The 20,500-nt window shown below is 44.2% G+C and overlaps 1 protein-coding gene across 1 annotated transcript in view; it reads right to left on the reverse strand.

Moving 5' to 3' along the window:
* The window catches only part of LOC144786058 (cytochrome P450 3A21-like), a 296,250-nt gene that overhangs the window by 122,900 nt on the left and 152,850 nt on the right, over nucleotides 1–20,500 (reverse strand). The window contains exon 7 of the mRNA XM_078665004.1: nucleotides 13,907–14,055. Within this exon, the coding sequence (XP_078521130.1) occupies nucleotides 13,907–14,055 (149 nt within the window). The remainder of the gene's footprint in view (nucleotides 1–13,906; nucleotides 14,056–20,500) is intronic.

The following is a 20,500-nucleotide window of genomic DNA, read 5'->3' on the forward strand; positions in this document are numbered from 1 at the left end:
GCATCTCGTATGGGGTCCGCCCACCCAGAGACCTTCTAGGGAGATTATTAAAAGCACGCTGCACACTATTGAGGTGGGCCAGCCAGTTCCTGCCAGTGCCTATAACTCGAGCCGTCAAAGAATGCTTTAAATCTCGGTTCATCCGTTCCACAACACTATTACCCTCAGGTCAGTATGGAGACGAAAACTTGACTAGGACCCCCAACGAAGTCATGGCATCCTTATACGCCTTAGAGGCGAAAGCCGGACCCTGATCCGAATGGAAGGTACCACAGGCAAAAATCCCTACAAAGATACGCAAGTCTCGTATGGCAGTCCGTGAACCAGCACTGCGGTGTGGCCACACCCACACAAAGCGTGTGCATGAATCAACTGCTACTAAGATGTACTTATACGCAGTATCAGAAGAAAAAGGACCGCAGTGATCTAAATAAACACTAAGGGTGGGCGTAGTATGCGTGGTGGGGCTGGATGAAGCTATGCAAAGTGGGCGAGAAACTACGCCCACCTATGCACTTTGCGTAGCCCCACTACGCGCCGCCTACGGCGGCGCGAACAAGAAGAGGGAGCCCCTTGACGCAGCGGACAAGGTAAGTGCTTTTTATTTACTTTTCTTTTACTATTTACACAAATTAGATATGTAGGGGAGGGCGGGAGGGAGGCGGGTGGCGGGCAACTTCGCTACACCCACGGAGTGGGCGTAGTGTTGCCTGCTACACCTACTTTGCAAAGGGCAAAGTAGGCAACACTACGCCCACTCTGTGGGCGTAGCGAAGTCCTTCGCCCAGGGTTAATAAACACACCCAAGGGGTTTATTAGAAATGTACAACTGTGTCTGGAGCGGACGCGCAGCAGTTGAAGGCTTAATCTGCTGGCAAATGTCACATTGAAGGACATAATCACGCGTCTGTTTGTACAGCCCCCGCCACCAGAAACGTTGTTGTAACTGAGCTACAGTAGCCGAAGCGCCCACATGCGCAGGCGCAACACCTTCATGGGCTGCGGTACTTAGTGTGGGCCTGCGGGCCGCGTTGGGAAGCAACCTCCCACCAACGTCAGGTATTTTCACATAAGGAACTTTATCAGGACTTAAGTGGTATGAATACTTCGAAGGGAATCCTTCTGGATATTTACCTCCCTTCTCAGTTGCAGCAACAGCTGCCAAGATATCATCACCAATCTTACTTTTGGAACGTGTAACTGCTGCAACCAAATATGTCGATATCTCTGATTTTGCTGCCTCATTGTCAAGCGAATTGCCAACAGCGTGGACTCCCACGCGCTGATGACCGAGAGTATGAATCACAAACACGAGGGGAACTGCTCTTTAAGCTCAACCACTCGGACCCAGATCATTTTATGTTTTCTTGTGCTACCCTTGGAATCACGAAAATAATTCTGAATCCAAAAGAACAGGTTTTCATTGTAAGACTGGACACAGTAGTAAGAATCACTCACAATAAGAGTTGTCACACCAGGATCAGCGTACTCCAATGCAAGCATCAGAGCACGAAGCTCTGCCAATTGTGCGGTGCAGTCCCCTAGAGTCTGCGTGTGCACGACCCTGGACTTGAACTCATCATTCACCATGGCACCTACTACAATAGCTCAAGCGGAAACGTATGCATGCTTAGACCCATGCGCAACCTGCGCTGAACCATCAGTGTATATGATGCAATGGAAGTCCTCCAAAGGCCGCATAGCCAAAGGGGCAGGATGAACAAACTCATACGGCAAAAATTCCTGCGACTGTAAGGAGGCATCAAAAAGAAACGTGACATCGGAGACGTCAATGATGCTGCCCATTGTATCCACCACGGGTGCAAAGCTTTAGAATTTGGTACACTGGCTTTCGTCACTGCCTCTAATGCAGGAAACGAGGTCACAACCAACATGTGTTTTCTCTGCGACAGTGCACGTTCCTTGAGAATCGCCATTTGCACTGCGGTCAAAACTTTTTCCACGGAGGAAAACCGCATTTCAGCCGAAGTGTACAAGGGTGACTTGTAAGCAATAGGTACTGTGTCTCCTTCGTTAAAAGTAAGGTACGTGAAACCACCACCCCAGGGATGAATATTATCACCAGGTTGGTGTGGTTATCACGAGTCAGTAAGAATTTAGATTCTAGAAGATCAGCCTGCAAAAATTGCAAAATAGCTGAATGTTCTGGCAGCCAGCAAGATTTGGTAAAAGGAGGTTGTATCAAAGCATACAAAGGCTTGATACGCTGGGCATATTCGGGAATATAAGTACGCCCGAAATTCAAAAATCCCAGCAAGGACTGTAATTTTTTCAGAGTTGTAGGAGCGAGCAGTTGTGCGCATTTCTCCAAGAAGTGAGGAGCCAATCCTCGACCTTCATTGTTGTGCTCGTAGCCCAGGAACAACACTGTGTTCTCTGCAATGTGGGACTTTGCAAAGTTGAATTTGTAACCAAAGTCCGCAAAGTTACAAATTATGCGGTCTACGCGACACAGATGCGCCCAAAGCTCGTCGTCTGTGAGATAAATGTCATCCACATACGAACAAGCATCAGTGTCTAACCTCTCTAAGAGAGAGACTATACGGGCAGCAAATACGACCGGACTATTCTTATAGCCCATCGGTAATATTTTATACTGGCGTTGTTTGCCGCCACAGGTAAAACTAATCCACTGGGAACTCAGTCCGTCCAAATTGTGGGCAAAAAAAACGTTGGATATGTCCAGTGTGGTTTTAAACCGTTTATGCACAAGACCATCCACAAGAGCAGAGCCGTGAGTATTCTGTACTGCACAGGTACGGCAATGCAAGTTCAAATGCCGGTAATCCAATACCAAACGGTACGAGCCGTCAGGCTTGGTCACAGTAACAAGAGGGTTATTCATCAGTGACACACAAGTTTCAATCACACCCTGAAATTCCAATTGTTCAAGGATTTCCGCGACGGAAGCGTTAGCTTCACGTCGGATGGGATATTGAGGTTGAGGCTGTGGCATAGACCGTAAAGGAATTTCGTGGTGTGGGGAAAATGTATCCCAACCACACAGTGTACGGTACAGAGCCGGCGCAAGAGCCTTAGCCCACTCTTCTGTAAAAATTCAGCGCATGCTATTTTGACACTGTGTGCGTGACACTAGGGAGGATCACCTCCCCCCCTCTCGGAGCTGCGAGCACAAAAGGTGGGGGCCAGCCAGCCTCCGCTAACAAAATGTCATAGGTAGTCGTAAGATTTTCCCAAAATACCCCTTTGATGATACGTTGTATGTCACCTTCAATTAAAAGGACTATGTTAAAAAGTCTATCAGGGTGAGCTACTCTAGTATCAGCTGTCTCCACAACAACATATTGGTCAGTCGCTGTCACATTCAGTAGCGGACACAGGGCCTCTCGCACTATAGTAATCTCCGCTGCGCTGTCCAGCAAGGTCAGAGCCCATGTCTGATTCCGAAGCTGTGTTCTCACTATCTGTGGCATATATCGCTCTTAAAGAGGCAACTTTCTTTTTCTGAAACTGGGGTCTCTTCAGTGTTGAATCGTCCTGCTTGCCTTTACTGTCTTTCGGTCGGGGCTGGTCGCGTCCCTGCTGGCCACCCCGACCTCTGCCGCCTCATCCACCACCGGTCGGTGAGGCCAATGATTCCTGAAAAGAACGAGGAGAGCGTTGTTCAGAAACCTGAAAACGATCAGGTGATTTTATCGTTACGCGATTGCACAAGTCATAAATACGTTCAGTAAGTGCAGGCACTGGTGATGCAGGACGAGACTCCTGTTTCTGCTGTTGTTGTTTACCATGTTTTTGTTTTTTCAGCCAATTTTGCTTTTTGGCCTTGGGCTGTTTGTCAGTCTCTGACTTCGGCCCCTGGGGTTGCTTTTTCTCTTTAGTGGAAAATGGCTTGACTCCCAAACTATTGCGGCCTACGGTTTTTTAAGCCGCCACAATAGTTCTCGGTAACTGACGGGGTTTGTCGGCATCGGGCACAGCCTGCAAAGCATTAGACACCTGAAAGCTCACAGCATCTCTCTTGACATTCGCAAGAACGAGATCGGAAACTACGTCAAAACTGCCGCAGAGGCGCATACCCAATTCAACCGCTGCCTCAGGTCCTTGTTCATCTTGAACACGCTTAACGACCGTCGGAAGGAAAGTCATTGGTGGTGTGCCAAAGCACCTCGTATACAATGCCACAAAGATCTTACCCCATGACTCACAGTCACCAGCTTCTAGGATCAAGTCTTTAGGCATGCTAATTGTCAGAATCCTGTGTTTTTCACTAGGAGTCGTGTTAGAAAATACCGCTTCCAGTTGGTCAAACTTCTCGGCAAGCCAGAAAGAAAAATCATCCTTATTCTGGGGGCGCTTGCTCATTTTTTTTTTTTTTAAATATGTTTTTATTGCAGATTTATAAATCGACATCACAGTAAGGCAACCTTCCCAACCTCGATCAATATAAGGCACAGTTCAAGAACAAAATTGCACACAGCCATTCCGCCCACCTCCCGGAGGCTGGGCGGCGTTCGTGCCCAATCCGTCAAGTGTAACAAAGAAACCACCTCATAGAGGCAGCCGGTTACCCACACATTTTAGTATCTGCTTTTTTATAACTCCTAACCCCGGACCCAGTACAAACTTCCAAATACAATGTTCAAAAGGTAGGAAAGTACATCAAGTCCCTTACAACTTGCTCTGTCTGCTCGCGCGTCGGGACTTCCTTATTCTGGGACTTCTTATCCCCATCAGGTAACCATTCCATATGTTAATTGCATATCTGTTCGTGGGGTCTCCCTCATTCGCCTATATCTACGCAAGCTACTCCCCACATCTTTCCACTATTTGTCCCGGAGTCCTGATAACTACCCTCTTACCCCACCCCCCCTCAACCGCTGCTGATGTGGGCCATAGTCCTATGCACTCAATTAAATCTGCTCTGCCTGAAGGATCCATATCTACTGATCTTCATGTCTCGTGGAATCTCTCTCACCAGTCATCTCCTAATCTTCCTCTGCAGTCAAATAATCCTTCAGAGCTTGTACTATTGTGTCCCATGCCGTTGCCATTTCTAGACCCTTCTCACTTGCTGTGCGAGTGGCCTGCCGCAACCGCACCACCCCCTCACTCCTAGCCCATTTCTGCAATTCGTTCATCCATCTCTTGGGTGACGGGCCTTCCTTCGACTTCCAGTGCCACGTGATCTCTCTCTGGGCCAATATAAGTCCTAAATCAATAAATTTGTTTGTAATTTTCGTCTTGGCCGTGTGAGGGAACCAGAGCAGCAAACATGTTGCCATATCAAATTCTACTTGTCGGTCAGTAACTGTATTAAGAAGCTCCCCCACCTCCGACCAGTATGACCCTAGTCTCGGGCAACTCCACAGCAAATGGTCCAGCTCCACCTCAGGCGTTAAGCATCGCGAGCACGCTGCATCCAGCACCTGGAAATACCTTCGTATTTTCCCTGGGGTCAGATAAGCCCTATGTATCACAAAGAAATGCACTTGCTGGAAGCGGGCATTCCTGCATCCCTTCCATGTTCGTTTCAAGATATGCCCCCAGACCGTATCCGGTATGGGTTTCCCTATACTCTCTTCCCAGGTTGCCTTCAGAGACGTGAGCGGCTCCAGACCCTCGAGTAACATTCTAGAATGGAGGCAGGTAACCGCCTTAAACGTGCCTGCCGGCATAACTACATATTGACAGGCCATCGTTGTACATGGCTCTGTTAACCCTGTCTTCCAGTGCTTCTGGATCGCCGCCGTCACCGCCGCATGTAGGAGGTAGCTCCCATCCGGGAGGCCAAACTGTTCCTGGAGCACATTGAAGGGTACCAATACCCCGTCAATATACAAGTCACCCATCATTTGTAGGCCCAGGTCCTCCCATTCCAGTAACGAGGACCAATCCCCCCCATGCGGCAGCGCCGTCAGCATCCCCAAAGGGATCTCTGGTGCATATGGGCGCCTCACCTTCGCTCTTTTTAGGCTCCTATTCCAACATAGTCTTAAGGTTATCTCCTCCATGGTTAGGCCCCTCAAATCTAATTTCTGTTGCATGATGATGTAAGACAATACATGCCTCTGAATGCCTGTTCCTCTGGCTTCATCCGGGCCTCTAAACTCTTTGGCAACGTGTTGCGTCAGTACCTGCAGCTGCGCCGCCAAATAATACAGCTTGAAGTCAGGGACCGCCATTCCCCCCTCAAGCTTGGGTCTCATCATCTTGTTCAATGCTACTCTGCGCCTACCATGTCCCCATAAGAAATCCGTTGTCAGTGTCCTCAACTCTTTAAAAACCTTCTGGGGTATCCACACTGGTAATGTGCGAAAATAATAAAACAATCGGGGCAAGACCACCATCTTTAGCAGTGCCACCCGACCCTGTACTGATAGGGGTAGGGACGCCCAGAAGGTCATGCATCCCTTTAGGGCCCTAATACAGCGTCCTATATTCCCTTCAAGCACATCCATGGGTTCGTGATATATTCGTACCCCTAAATATGTGAAGCACGCTCCCTCCCAGACGACATCTACTGACAGGGGCGGACGAGGCATATTCGTCCTTACCGGGAACACGCATGTCTTGGTCCAATTGACCTTGAGGCCCGACAATCTACCAAAGCTTGATAGCATTGCAACCGCACCTTCCAGCGCCGGTCCCGTATCTTCCAAATACAGCAGCAAGTCGTCCGCATACAGTGAAATGTAGTGCGATTGCTCACCATTTACCATCCCGCTGTACGCCTCCCCAGAGCGTGCCTGGGCCGCTAGGGGTTCCATTGCCAACGCAAACAACAGTGGGGAGAGCAAGCAACCCTGCCTCGTTCCCCTACATACTGGATAATCGGCGGATATCACAGAGCCGAGTTTCACCCTGGCCGTCGCAAGGGAGTAAAGAACCCTCGTCCATCGCCCAAACTGTTCGCCTAAGCCGAATTTCTCTAGTACTTTGTCAAGGTATTCCCATTCTAAGCTGTCGAAAGCTTTCTCAATATCTACTGACAGCCCCGCCGGCCAATGATCCGGCTCCAGTTGGCTTTCCAGCACTCGAACCAGGCGGCGAATATTAATTGATGTGTTCCTAGTGGGGATGAACCCGGCTTGGTCCGAGTGGATCAGTGTGGTCATATGCGGTAATAGTCTGGTAGCCAGGATTCGACTTAAGATTTTATAGTCCACCGTCAACATGGACAGCGGTCTATATGAGGTGACATCAGTAGCCTCCCTACCAGGTTTCAACAGCGGCACTATCATCGCCTCCCTCATCGACGGAGGCAAGTGCCCCAGCTTCAAGGCCTCAGAATATACCTCTAGCAATCTGGGTGCCAGGACGTCGATATATTTCGCGTAAAATTCAACCGGTAGGCCATCAACCCCCGGCGTCTTGTTCCTAGCCATCCTGGGGGTGCTTGTTCATCAGAGCGTTGACCATTACAAGACTAAGCTTCATACCGCCCTGTCAGGCAGGAAGCGCCGCACCACCTGGGCCCCGCCCGGGAGATTGCAGGTTATGTATTGCACTAACGACCTAATTATAGAGCCATGCCATCCACGGGAACATTATAAGTCTGCAAATGATTGCGCATAACAATGCGACTATGTAGCGGAATGTCTACCGCGGCCATAGTGACACGGAAAGAAAAAGGTACAATAAAAAGTACGTAGCACAACTGGCTAGTAATTCAAGGAAATCGTTTTGAAAGAATCAAGCTTGAAAAGACCTATGTATGTATAGGTAGGTTTGTCCGACACCACTGTTTTCCGGAAACAATAGTGAAGGGTGTTAACGACTGATATATCAAGTGTCATGTAATAGGACCGCCCCACGTTGGGCCCCATGTCGCAGGGATCCTGCTCTCACACAGAACTGTGCATAGAGACTTAGAACCTCAGTGAATTAGGGTGTGCCAAAACTCACCTTAATATCCAAAATCCCCTACCAGACTAGCAATCAGTGTCTCATTGGTTCTTACCGAACCCCAATGATTTAGACAACCCAGAACATGGACTAAGAACACCTCAGGTAATGTGGAACACATGAACACTCTTTCGTTATACTAACATATCAATCCAGAACGAGGAGTAAATAAGGACAGGTGCAAGTTTGAAAGGTTTATTTCTAATGCAGTGTTCTCAAGCGCAGTATCTTAGCTAATACAAGCAAACATATTATAAGGAACAAGGTTAGCAGCATGGTTACTATTCCATAAAATACAAAGGGAGAAAGCATGTTAAAATGCTAAAGGCAAAAGGTCTAAATAGAACCTCAGTTTACCCTCCCTAGCTAGTATATTATATTATATCTACAGAAGGTCTCTTTGGGTTTAGAAGGGCGGGCCCATACCTTTGGGTTCAGCAGAAATGGATCACATCATCTCCTGCACCAACTCTCTGCATGCGGATATTCATCAAGTGTGTAACTCATGCTCTGTGTAGTGCATTATTAATCGCACCTGAACCCAAAGTTGGCCACAGCTGCATATATATTATGTCTACTCAGTGCGCTGATCAATCCAAACAACAAGCGCTGTGTTGAAATAACCTTGAAGACCTCGGCACTCACTGTACAGACATAGCTTACCAAGCAAGGCTGATATTATAAGCAAAGATGTTATTCTCATGTGAAGCAAAATATCCAACTAGGCAAAAAGCTTTAATAACAAAATGTGTCATGTGCAGAGGCAGCAGAAAAGGAAAATGGCGTTTAAACTTCTAACAAGTACATACTAACATAACACCGTGCAAAGGTGAAACCAAAACACTAGACAATAGCATTGTCTGTTGCTATGACATATATAAAAATACATACATAAATAACACAGGCTAAAATACTCAACTGGTGCTACTAAAGTACGCCTACCCCAGTGTACCTAAACTAGGTCTAGTACCAGGGAAGAAGTAGGTGCTGTCTTTAGTTATAGTTTAGTTTTGCCAATAATGGCCAAAGATTTCTCTAGGTTCTAATCAGCTCTATACCTTAGAATGAGAGAGGTTGGCATCTCTTTCCCTGGACTCAATTTCCCATCACCCCGCAAGAGGAGTCAGAAACACTGGAGCTGGATTCTCGGCAGGAGGATGACAGCTTCTAGTCAGTGCGTCAGCTTGAGAGTTGGCTTCCTTCAGGACTTGCTGTGGCGAGCTGCGTCGTGCAAGTAGGTAGTCGAACTGCACTGAACCACACCGTGCTTTGCCATAGCAAGTGAAAGTATATTTATACCTTGAAGGTGTTTAGGAATGCCAGTATTGACGTAAAAGTCGGGAATTTGAACGTCATGAATGAACCCCTAAGGAATAGATGTTCATGCATAATAAATGAGTTCTTGGAGAAATCAGTATCCAGCAAGGGGAAGTCCCTAACGGCTTAAGAGTCTGGTTTTCCAAGAACTCGTTGTGACGTAGATGAACGGATGGAAGTAGCCATGCCTGTATTTGGGTAGCATGGGCTATGCCTAAGTAAGGACTGGATTTCCATGCCTATATATGGACAATGCGAATTGCACCTATATAAGGGCATGAATCGGGAAATTCATTCGGAATCTAAAATCGAACACAACAAATGGGTCCCTGAGTTTATTTTATCAGCCACAGATAGAAGGGTAACTCCTACTGAACACAGTGTTCAATCTGTGTACAACTGTTTTGAGAGAACCAAGTTCCTCCAGATACCCAACTTCTGTTACATAACTAATGCCCTACTACTGGCAGCCTTTATCTGTATCAAACCATTCACAGTCACTAAACCTGCATTTAAAAATGAAGTTGATACAGAAAACAGTGTTTAGTCTATGGAGCGAGTTTAGTCTGTACCACACTGTTTTCAAACAGTGATACTCTAGAGAAATACACTACAGGGTATTAAAAAGTATCTACTAAGAACAGTGTACACTATATGCAACACTTGGCAAAGAAGACATTATCACGTAAAATACCTAAGTTCTGAAAGGTTTGCATGTCAGAACAATGCATGCCTTTACAACGCTTGCCATACCTTCGCAGTTTTTACAATGAATGCGTCTTTACCATGCATACCTTTAACATGCATATCGTTAAAACGACATGCCTTAGGGAAAGCACTGAACTTCGGAGCCGTATAAATTACTAATCCAAATCCAGTCTGCACAACAGTAAGGAAAAGCGTTGAATTTTAAAGTCCAACACTGCTTTCCCTAAGGCATGTCATTGTAACGACATGCATGGTAAAGACTCATGTGTTGTAATGGCTGCATTGAAACTCCAACACATGGTTCGGTCATCGTGGTAAGGCCATTTCCTCACTGAAGGTGCAAAAGATCACACTACTTTTAGCCTTCATAGTGTGGTGAAACTTGTACAGATAGCCCATCTTCTGAAGCAAATCAAGCACATGTACATATTTATTTATTTATTTATTGGGCTTCTAAAGCGCGACAGCTACCCAAATAGGGTTTCCCGGCGCTGAGAGACACTTAACCAATGAGCAGGTCATAAAACTCAGAGGAGAGGCAGGAGCAAGTTACTGATTAAAAAGCCATGTTTTTATGGCTATGCGAAAGTGGATGTAGCGAGTTTCCAAGCGTAAATACAGAGGGAGAGAATTCCAAAGCTTGGGGCCCAACAGGGAGAAAGATCTTCCCCCCATCCTCGCTCGGCGCACTTTGGGCACACAGAAAAGGCCTTGAGATGAGGATCTCAGGCAACGAGCCGGCGTGTAAGTTTGCACGAGGGCTTGTAAATATCTGGGGGCATTACCCCATTTAATTCTGTGCATAATGCTCAGTGTCTTAAATTTAACCCTGTTTTCAATTCGTAGCCAGTGGAGTGCCTTTAGATGACCGGACATGCGTTCCATTCTGTGGCACTAGCAGAGCAGTCTTGCAGCGGCATTCTGCACAAGTTGAAGGCGTCTCATGACTGCCTGTGATGACCCCAAGTAGAGGACATTTCCGTAGTCTAAACGGGAGGTGATTAATGCATTGACCACAGACTTCTGTGTGTCGTCAGGTAACATCCAGATGATTTTCCTGAGCCACCTCAGGATGGTGAAACAGGTAGAAGTTAGGTTAGTGACTTGGGGCTCCATGGTTAGGCCATTGTCGATGATAATGCCCAGATTGCGTACTTGGTGCGACGGAGTGGGTAGGGAACCCATTTCAGAGGCCCAGTGTCTTGGGTTCCAGAGAACCCAAGACACTGGCCAAGACACTGGCTTATGGACATAAGTTAGTACTTGGTGCACAAAGTCTTCTGTATTATGTAGAAACTGTCATGCTGAGATGAGTTTGACTAAAAACGGATTACTTAGCATTTGGTATGCAGAATGTTTGCCCTGTTGGAAACCTTTTTTCTGCAGAGTCACAAAACGTGTTACGCATATACTGGACACAAGTTGTCAACCTTCACCTGCACAAAAAGTTACTGGTCAATAAAAAGATGTATAATGTGTTCAGTACCTCTACACACCTATGGTGCATTAGCAGCACATGCATTTTGAAAACAATTACACCCATTAGCTGGACACAGCTTGAATTAGGTAGAGAAGTAATATGGTAGTTACCTGCCACTATGTAAACTATATAAACAAACTAACACACTCATTTGATACTGTCATCAGGGACGTCATTTTTCACTGCCAATTGCAAATGGGTGTTTTGTGCATGGCGGTTGATGTGAGTTATGCCATGCATAGTGCGCTTTGCATACCAAAACTGTCACATTTCTGAGGGTTTGCATGCTTGAGCTAGAACCATAATTTTGTTTTTAACTGTGGTTAGGTGACAAAGGTGAGACTTTGTTCTGAAATTAGATTTTTGGAACTATGATCCATACCACTAGTGTTTGAGCCTGTGTATCCCGAACTGCACCACTGTGTCCAAGAATAATTAGGAGTGCAAGTCAGCAGTTTATCCTCAAAATAATTGTGCATTCTTGATTTCATAGAGGAAAGCACACATAAAAATCTCTGTGACTCAGAAGTTACAACTTACAGTCTTGGACATATAGTGGCAAAAAAACACTCCTATGTTGACCCTGTTTAAGGCTGAGCCTTGTGAAATGCCACAAATTTTATTGTAGGCTGTGATTAAATTAGTAGGATCAGCTGAGACTCTTTCGTGCATGCCAAGCCCAGACTGAGGTCTTCACTCTATCCTTTCTCTCATAGTATCCTGTTAGCTGCGCTCTTGTTTTCCATCCATTTTGCTCTCCAGTGTTTCCCATGTCTGAGATTCTAAAGAACTTTGTGAACGTTTTTCCATGTTGGGACATGTGAGTTCTCTGCTGTTTTCCTAATATTCCTGGCATAATGGCTGCAGGCTCCAACCTTTACAACACACAGCTGATAGAAACCACAAGAAAGCTGCAACTGTTGCAATCTTCTCTCCCCTCCTTACAAGAACGTTTGTTAAGTTTAGTAAACTCTTAATTTGACAAAAAAAATCATGGCAGTTAGACCTTGGTTCAAAGTACTTTCCCAAGGCCCAATAGAAGACACCCATAGCTCGTGCAAACGTAGGCTGCAGTGGATTATTTAATTGCCCTTTGTAAAAATAAATGTAAATGTCGGAATTTGTAAAGCGCACAGCTACCTCCGCCGGAGGTGTCCCGGCGCTGTCCGTATACCGCTTAGGAACCCTTCCTGGCTTTCCTGGGAAATGTCCACTCCTGGGCAGCCCCCAGGTGCAGCCAGGCATCCCAGCGCTTTTGGGGCCATTGTGGAGACTAAGCAAGCTATTGCCCAGAGTTGCAGCGTGGGACCCATGATCAGAACAGGCACTGAGGCGAGAATATCCAGTCAGGGGAATTAATGAGCCGGAGACCCACCGAGGTGGGAATTGAACCCTGGTCCCTGGCCAGAGCTCTGCATCAAGGTCTGCCTGCTCTAACCATTGAGCCACACTTCTCCACCAGAAGTGTGGAGCCACCAGTTTAAAACATAAAGATCAAGTAAGGATCAAGTTAAATCAAATAAGGAGGGCATAGTCCAAATAGTGTAAGCAGATCTTCATAAGAAACTTACGTTTGTGTCTGATGCTAGAAAGCTAGTTAGGTTAGCTCAAACACAAGATAGAAGATTGATTCAAATTTCCATCACCAGATGATTTCAGAGCTGTCTAGAACCTTAGGAATGAAGTTATTTTGGTAAAGTAGGTAGATTAGAGAGTTTATGGACAAATGGTAGAGACTATAGTTCAAATACGAACAATACTTGTGTCACTCTAAGATTGAGCCAAAATCTTATTATTGAAGAGAAAAATTCAGTGTTGATAACAGGTGTTTTGCAACCAAAGCCTTAATAGGAAGTTAGGGAGCAATAAGAAATACATTTATGATGCCCACCTCTTTCATCCTTTTTGCCATTATGTGTAGGAAAACCTGAAAAATGGAGACTAAAGTGCCCAGTCGTTTACTCTAGATTTATCTAGAACAATTCTTTGTCCACCTGTCAAACTATTGACATGTTTATTTGAAAGGCCTTCCTGTCACGGGACAACACTCTTACCCACCCCCAGGCTTAACTCTGTCTCCAATAGGCTTTTGCACTTTCAGAAAGCACATAGAGTAAATTATTATGCAAGAGTTGCTAGACCGGAATGAGGAGCCATATTAGAAGCCATCTGGAGGGCTTGGATAGGAGATATCTAGTTTTGGTGCTAGGCAGGTCTCAGTGCCTGGTATAATCATTTTCAGGAATATCAGTTTTGTAGTCAGTTTTGTAGTTGATGCTTTGAGGTTATATAAACCTGGTCCTGACTGCAACATTGATGGCTAAAAATGCTAGAATCATCTAATTCAAAGGTAGTACTTGAGTACTGTGTGGCCAGTTACAACTTTAGAGAAATAAGAAATGTAGAGGAATATCATGTAAGAATAACAACACATGCTGGAATCAAGTAGATTTTAAGCTATGTTATGTCTGAGATACTCTTTAACATTACAAAGTGGCTCAGGATTCTTACCTATGAGAATTAACAATGGGCTCATAAATCTGAATTTAAAGAGTCTCCCTCCATTGGTAACAAATGGATCTTGTGGGTTGTTCATAGAGTCTATGTTCACACCAAAGGAGGTGCTAATGACCACATCAATACTGTATGAACCAAACATCCTGGGCAGAAAGGAAAAATAAATGGGGTTATTCATTATGTAGCTCAGATCCAAAACCTAGAGCAGAACCATCATTAACGTCTCCCAAGGCATTACTTTTAAGTGATATGTATGTGTGGATTCCATATACCCGCACTATGTAAAACTATCCCACCCTCGTTTCTATAAACTGCAACAGAATTCTATACAATTGAATAGAGTCTAAACCTAGGTATCACAGGAATGGGATAAATGGAGACTTATTAGTACATTGATTTTATAAGGCTTTCATCATTACCAAGTAAATATATTTTCAAGTTTTTTTATGTGGCGATTCAAATACTGTGAAGCATGAGTCTAGCATATAGTCAACATACATACAAATCTAAAGAAAATATACCCATATACCCGCACTATGTAAAACTATCCCACCCTCGTTTCTATAAGCTGCAACAGAATTCTATACATTTGAATAGAGTCTAAACCTAGGTATCACAGGAATGGGATAAATGGAGACTTATTAGTACATTGATTTTATAAGGCTTTCATCATTACCAAGTAAATATATTTTCAAGTTTTTTTATGTGGCGATTCAAATACTGTGAAGCATGAGTCTAGCATATAGTCAACATACATACAAATCTAAAGAAAATTGTCTAATAACAAAAACAATATTTTCTCTATAGGTTTCTGCACTTACCTTTATTAGAAATCTTCCCTTGAACTGGTGGTTTAATCTGTTTACAGTTTTACAAAAATGCCACACCTCCAACTCATGAGTGGGTCAGAATACGAGTGGTATTAACAGCACCTGGTAAATGCTTTACACCAGTGTGTGGCATTTACCAGCTGTGGTAAATATCTACTATTTTGAGTTTTTTGGGTGAAAATGAGTTATAAAATGCAGGGTCGGTGTTTGCCGTAACAAATTGCACATGTTCTGCCTTTTTTTACCGCACTTTTTCTCTGAGAAATTTCGATAGGTATTAACTACTTAAATGTATCAGGTCAATATTGTGAAAGGTATGGTGTATACTGCAACCACCATTCACTTAGATGTTCACCTATCAGTTTGACCATACCCAGAACCTTCCTTCTTTAAACCTCCCAGCCTGGCCCACACCCATTTTCAAACTTATACAGCACATTACTCTTTATACTGTCATCCATTCAGTACCCACCATGTTATATCCGACCCCAACACTGTTAGTATCTAACCTGCTCATCACATCCCACAAACGTTTGACACCAGCTACATCAAACAGAGACCAATCATTTCTCTTGCCTTTTTAGCTCACAGAAATGTAAATTCTTCAACTTTCCCATATGCTGTAACCAATCGCACATTCCTTTAACGCCATTACTCAGTTCCACAATTGTCAGTATTCATTCAACCATAAAATCACAAAAGAAAGGTGGTTAATCAATTATAGGACTTTGTAGATGAACAGAAGTTGCTTCATAACTTGCACTCAAGGTTTTAACAATCAAGAAGCACTGATCCCAAATCAACAGACATAAATAAAGAACTTTTCCAGAATGGAGAAAAACAAACTAAAAGTGCTAACATTCCTTCACATGCCACTAACAATGTGGGCCAAAACATACTCCAAGAATCCGTACAATCCATCTAGATGATGTGGCATTTTTTCTTACTGTTACTCCAGAGGAAAGTAATATGAAGCCAGTTTTTGAGACCATAAAAAAAGGTTTTGTATCATCTCAGGATATACGATAAATGTAACCAAGAGACAGGTTCTATTGATAAACTTTGAACCCCTAGATCTAACCTTTGTATGCTGAAGTATGGTAACCACCAACCCAATCAGTTTTTAGGAGTACTATTTTCTGCATCATTAGAAGATATTTCTAGTTTAAATTATGCTTGACTACTTGTTGAAATAAAGCAAGACTTCAATAAGCGTTACCATTTACCTCTCTTGATAATAAGTAGGATTTAAATAATCACAATGATTACCCTACCTCAGTATCTATTCTTTTTTCAGACACTGGAATGTTATTTCAAAAATGTTTTTTTAAAGAATCAATGGGATGCTTACATCATTCATATGCACTAGCAAAGAAAAAACGATGTCTATAGCTGGAGAAGAGAGGTGGGCTCTTCCCACTTAGCGGCCATATCACAGTTGCTTTAATGGCTTGTGATCAAGGTGAATAATTGGCAATATTGTATGACTCTTAAGAAGAAAATGACAGGGAAATATGGTTTGAAATGTTTTGTTTGTAAATTCTTAAAAGTTAGAAAATATAAAAACATATTTTTCAAGTTCTCAGACACAGTTGTCTGATGTATTCATTATGGATCAGATGATAAAAGAAAGATAGTAAGCAGGAATGTCTACTGTTATGGAACAATCCAGACCTCCTGGAAGAACTGTCTAGTCTAATACTTTAAATGGCAGAGAAAGGCTTATGGGAACTTAAACAATTGTGGAATCATGAAAGCTTTAGGACACTGGAAGAAGTTAGACAAACAACCAATATTCAATTAAAAGGAAGGCTTTGCAGCTGAGAAATTACTTTTCAGAGACATAGCTTAGAGAAGAGTCAGATTTTTTTAGGGAGATGGTACACCGTCTCGCCCTTAAAGGTTGCACAGCACAAGTTTATGCACAGTTTGTAACTCGAGAAAAAGTAAGTAATACAAAAATTACAAAAGCCTGGGAATTAGATTTAGGTTTCCAGTTCTCAGAGCAGGATTGGGGTGCTAAACTCAAATATCCACATACCTTTAAATTTTAATCTCCAGTGCATGCAGTATTTTTGGATATATCAGTTGTATTTAATGGCAGCTCTATTAACACATTTACAGAATCAATACCAGCTACAAGTAAGAAATGCTTTGAAGCGATTGAGGACTGGAAACATACGGAAAGGACTGTAACAAAATCAAACATTTTAAAAAGCCTTTGTTTAAATGGCTGCAGGAAAAGTTGGACCACCCTTCTCACCAGATTCCTGCTTAGGGTGCTAATCTCGCCAAAGGTTTCTAAAAGAAAGGAAAAAACGAATTTGACACTGTGTTAGAAATTTGGCTGTTGGTTGACTAGGGTATGAGATCAAGTCAGGCAGCAACCGCATTCCTAGTCAGGGTTAGAAGCTGGCAAAATCTTAAAAGAAAATGTGCTCACACTCTGGTAGCTTGGCACAGAGCAGTCAGGCTTAACATAAAGGCAATGTGTAAAGTATTTGTGCAAAACTTCAAACAGTAAAACAAAGAAAACCCCACACAAAAGCAATTTTATACCAGGTAAGATAAATGTTGTTTCATTTGATAAATAAAACAAGACCAAAACGACAAAACTCCAATAATTAGAACTTGAGTTATGAATTTCTAAAGAATAAAGCGAAATAGCGCCATAAAGCACTAAGCACCTACAAGATACCTCTGGGTCCACTGGACCGTTGCAAAGTTAAAAGTACAGGCCGACTGTGGAGGAGCACAGAATGGCTACAGGGAATAGATTGGATCCTATGAGCAAAATTACCTTGGCCCGGGTTGCATCAACATCAAAGATTCGGTCCAGGATGAAGAAGCGGGATGCAGCCGAAGTGATGCGTTAATCTTGAAGTGGTGGAACAGCAGGCAGCAGAGCAGCAGGGCAGCACAGCAAGGCAGGAGTCCAGCAAAGCAGCACTCTAGCAGATTTTCAGTCCTTCAGCAGCACAGCAGTCCTTCTTCCTGGCAGAGTCTTCATAGGTCCAGAAATGTGCTGAAGTTGTCGTGTCAGAGGTCCAGTAATTAAACCCAGTTGAGCCTTTGAAGTAGGGGAGACTTCAATGATGGGTCTTTGAAGTGCACAGAGGCCCTCCCTTTCTGCCCTGGCTCCAGACTCACTAAAGGGCAGTATGCAGCCCTTTGTGTGTGGACAGAACAAAGCCTATTCAGGTGTGAGTGAAGTTGGGTCCAGTTCCTCTATATCATCCTCTCATGATCGCCCATCAAGTAACACTCAAGCTCACATTTTGTGTGGCTGTCTAGGGGGAATATACAAAGCTCAGCTGTCACCCTCCCCAGACTTGTATCAAAGACAGGCAGCAGGTACCAAATGGATAAAGTAAGAAAATACAGACTTTCTAATAGTGTAATTTTCGGAATTGCAATTTAAAATCTGACTTCACCAAAAGTTGTGATTTTAAATTGTAATTCCAGAGACACCAAACTTGAACAGTTCATCTCTTCACAATTGGGAATTACACTTAAAAAATGTAATAAGGTAATGCTAATATTATCATACTAGCAGCCCGTCCCGACGTTGTCCGGGAGCAATTAGGCTTCAGGGCCCCCGCCCGCCCGGACGTTGTCCGTGGGTCCCCCGGAGCCTTCCTCCATATATTGCAGTATTATACCTCTATGTTTAGTTTGTACGCTTTTGTAACCTGCACACGTAACTTTTTCCTCCTGTAATGCACCGTTTGGCTCACTTTTTTAATGCTCCGTTTGCTTCCTTTTGCTACCTGCACACGTAACTTTTTCCTCCTATACCTCTATGTTTACTTTCTACGCTTTTGTAACCTGCACACGTAACTTTTTCCTCCTGTAATGCACCGTTTGGCTCACTTTTGTAATGCTCCGTTTGCTTCCTCTTGCTCACGATGTACGCTTTTGTAACCTGCACACGTAACTTTTTCCTCCTGTAATGCACCGTTTGGCTCACTTTTGTAATGCTCCGTTTGCTTCCTCTTGCTCACGATTTTCATTTTTGCTTCATTTTTCCGCCGCTCACCGCTCCTAAATAAATAAATAAATAAGGAGTAGTTTCTGTCCTGTAACTCCAGTTCTGTAGTAGGGGTATCTCTGTTATAGTCATAATCTAGTGAATAGACCCGCACATGTGCGTGGACCCCGGAGCAATCAAAAATAATCTCTTACTGTGTCGAAAAATGCAGAACTGCACAGACACTTAAGAGAGAATTTAAAGACAGATAATGCAGCCTAAAAAAGGCTACACTGTCCAGTACTTCAACTAGAAATTCCACCCCAAAATCCACAAAACAGCAAAGCCTGTACAGATTTCCCTTGCTTTAACAGCAAAAACCCTCTGGAATGATAGAGAGAAGAACCTGGACAGACAAGCCCCATAGGCTGCCATTATGTGGCTCAGAACAGGATACTGTGCCTTTAAGAGAACTTTCCAGAACTTCACAGTATCCCAGAATGCACTGCAGGTCCCAGTTACTTTCAGTTCTTTTTGAAGGCGTAACACGCCAGACCTGTAGCATTCCTTACACGAACAACTCTCTCCACCGGGGAGGAGGGCGGGCGCTTATGACTATAACAGAGATACCCCTACTACAGAACTGGAGTTACAGGACAGAAACTACTCCTTCTGTAGTAGGGGATCTCTGTGTATAGTCATAATCTAGTGAATAGAATGGCAAGCCCATCCCCACACCAAGCGGCGGTGGAGAAAACAGAAATAACACCACTATTGCGCGAACAGATTTCGCAGCGAAGCCTGCCCAACCTGAGCGTCTGCCCTAGCATCAGTCTCCAGGCAGTAATGCTTAGCAAAGGTATGGACCGACTTCCAAGTGGCCGCCTTGCAGATCTCTGCAATGGGAACATTACGAAGCAAAGCTGTCGTGGCAGCTTTGCCCCTGGTGGAATGAGCCTTAGGTTTTCCCCCTAAGGTCTTATTAGCTTTGTAGTAACACAATTGTATGCAGGACACAATCCACCTCGAGATGGACTGTTTAGAGGTAGCAAGACCCGTCCTGACTGATCCATAATTAACAAACAATTGGTCTGACCTACGAATATCTTTGGTTTTATCCAGATAAAATTTCAACACCCTCCTAACATCCAGGGAATGTAAAGACCTTTCCCCTGGAGATGAAGGATTCTGAAAAAACGTAGGCAAAGTTATAGTCTGGTTGACATGAAAATCTGAAATAACCTAGGGAAGTAACTTAGGGTGAGTACGCATAACAACCTTAGCAGCATGAAATACTGTATAAGGTTCTTGGCAACACAACGCCTGAATTTCACTCACCCTGCGGGACGATGTAATGGCCACGAGGAACGCCGCCTTCCAGGACAGGTGCTGCAACGAAGCATTATGAATAGGTTCAAAAGGCTCCTTCATCAATCTGGACAGCACCACGTTCAATTCCCATGAAGGCGAAGGAAGCCTGACAGGAGGGAATACTTTCTTCAAGTCTGTGAAGGGCATTTCCTGTAGGCAGTCAAAGCAGCCAGATGAACCTTAATGGAATGGACATTAAGGCCAGACTGCGCCAGATGTAGTAGATACGGAAGGATGACATCCTCCTTGCATGTCGTAGGGTCATAGTTCTTGGACTTGCACCAGATGCAAAACCTCTTCCACTTGTAAGCATAAGAAGTCCTAGTGGAAGGTCGCTTAGCCTCCTTCAGTATGTCCATGTAATCCTCTGGGAGATTCAGATGGCCATATTGCACTATCTCAGGAGCCATGCCGCCA

Source organism: Lissotriton helveticus, chromosome 10 (genome assembly GCF_964261635.1).
Source record: "Lissotriton helveticus chromosome 10, aLisHel1.1, whole genome shotgun sequence".
Lineage (NCBI taxonomy): Eukaryota > Metazoa > Chordata > Amphibia > Caudata > Salamandridae > Lissotriton > Lissotriton helveticus.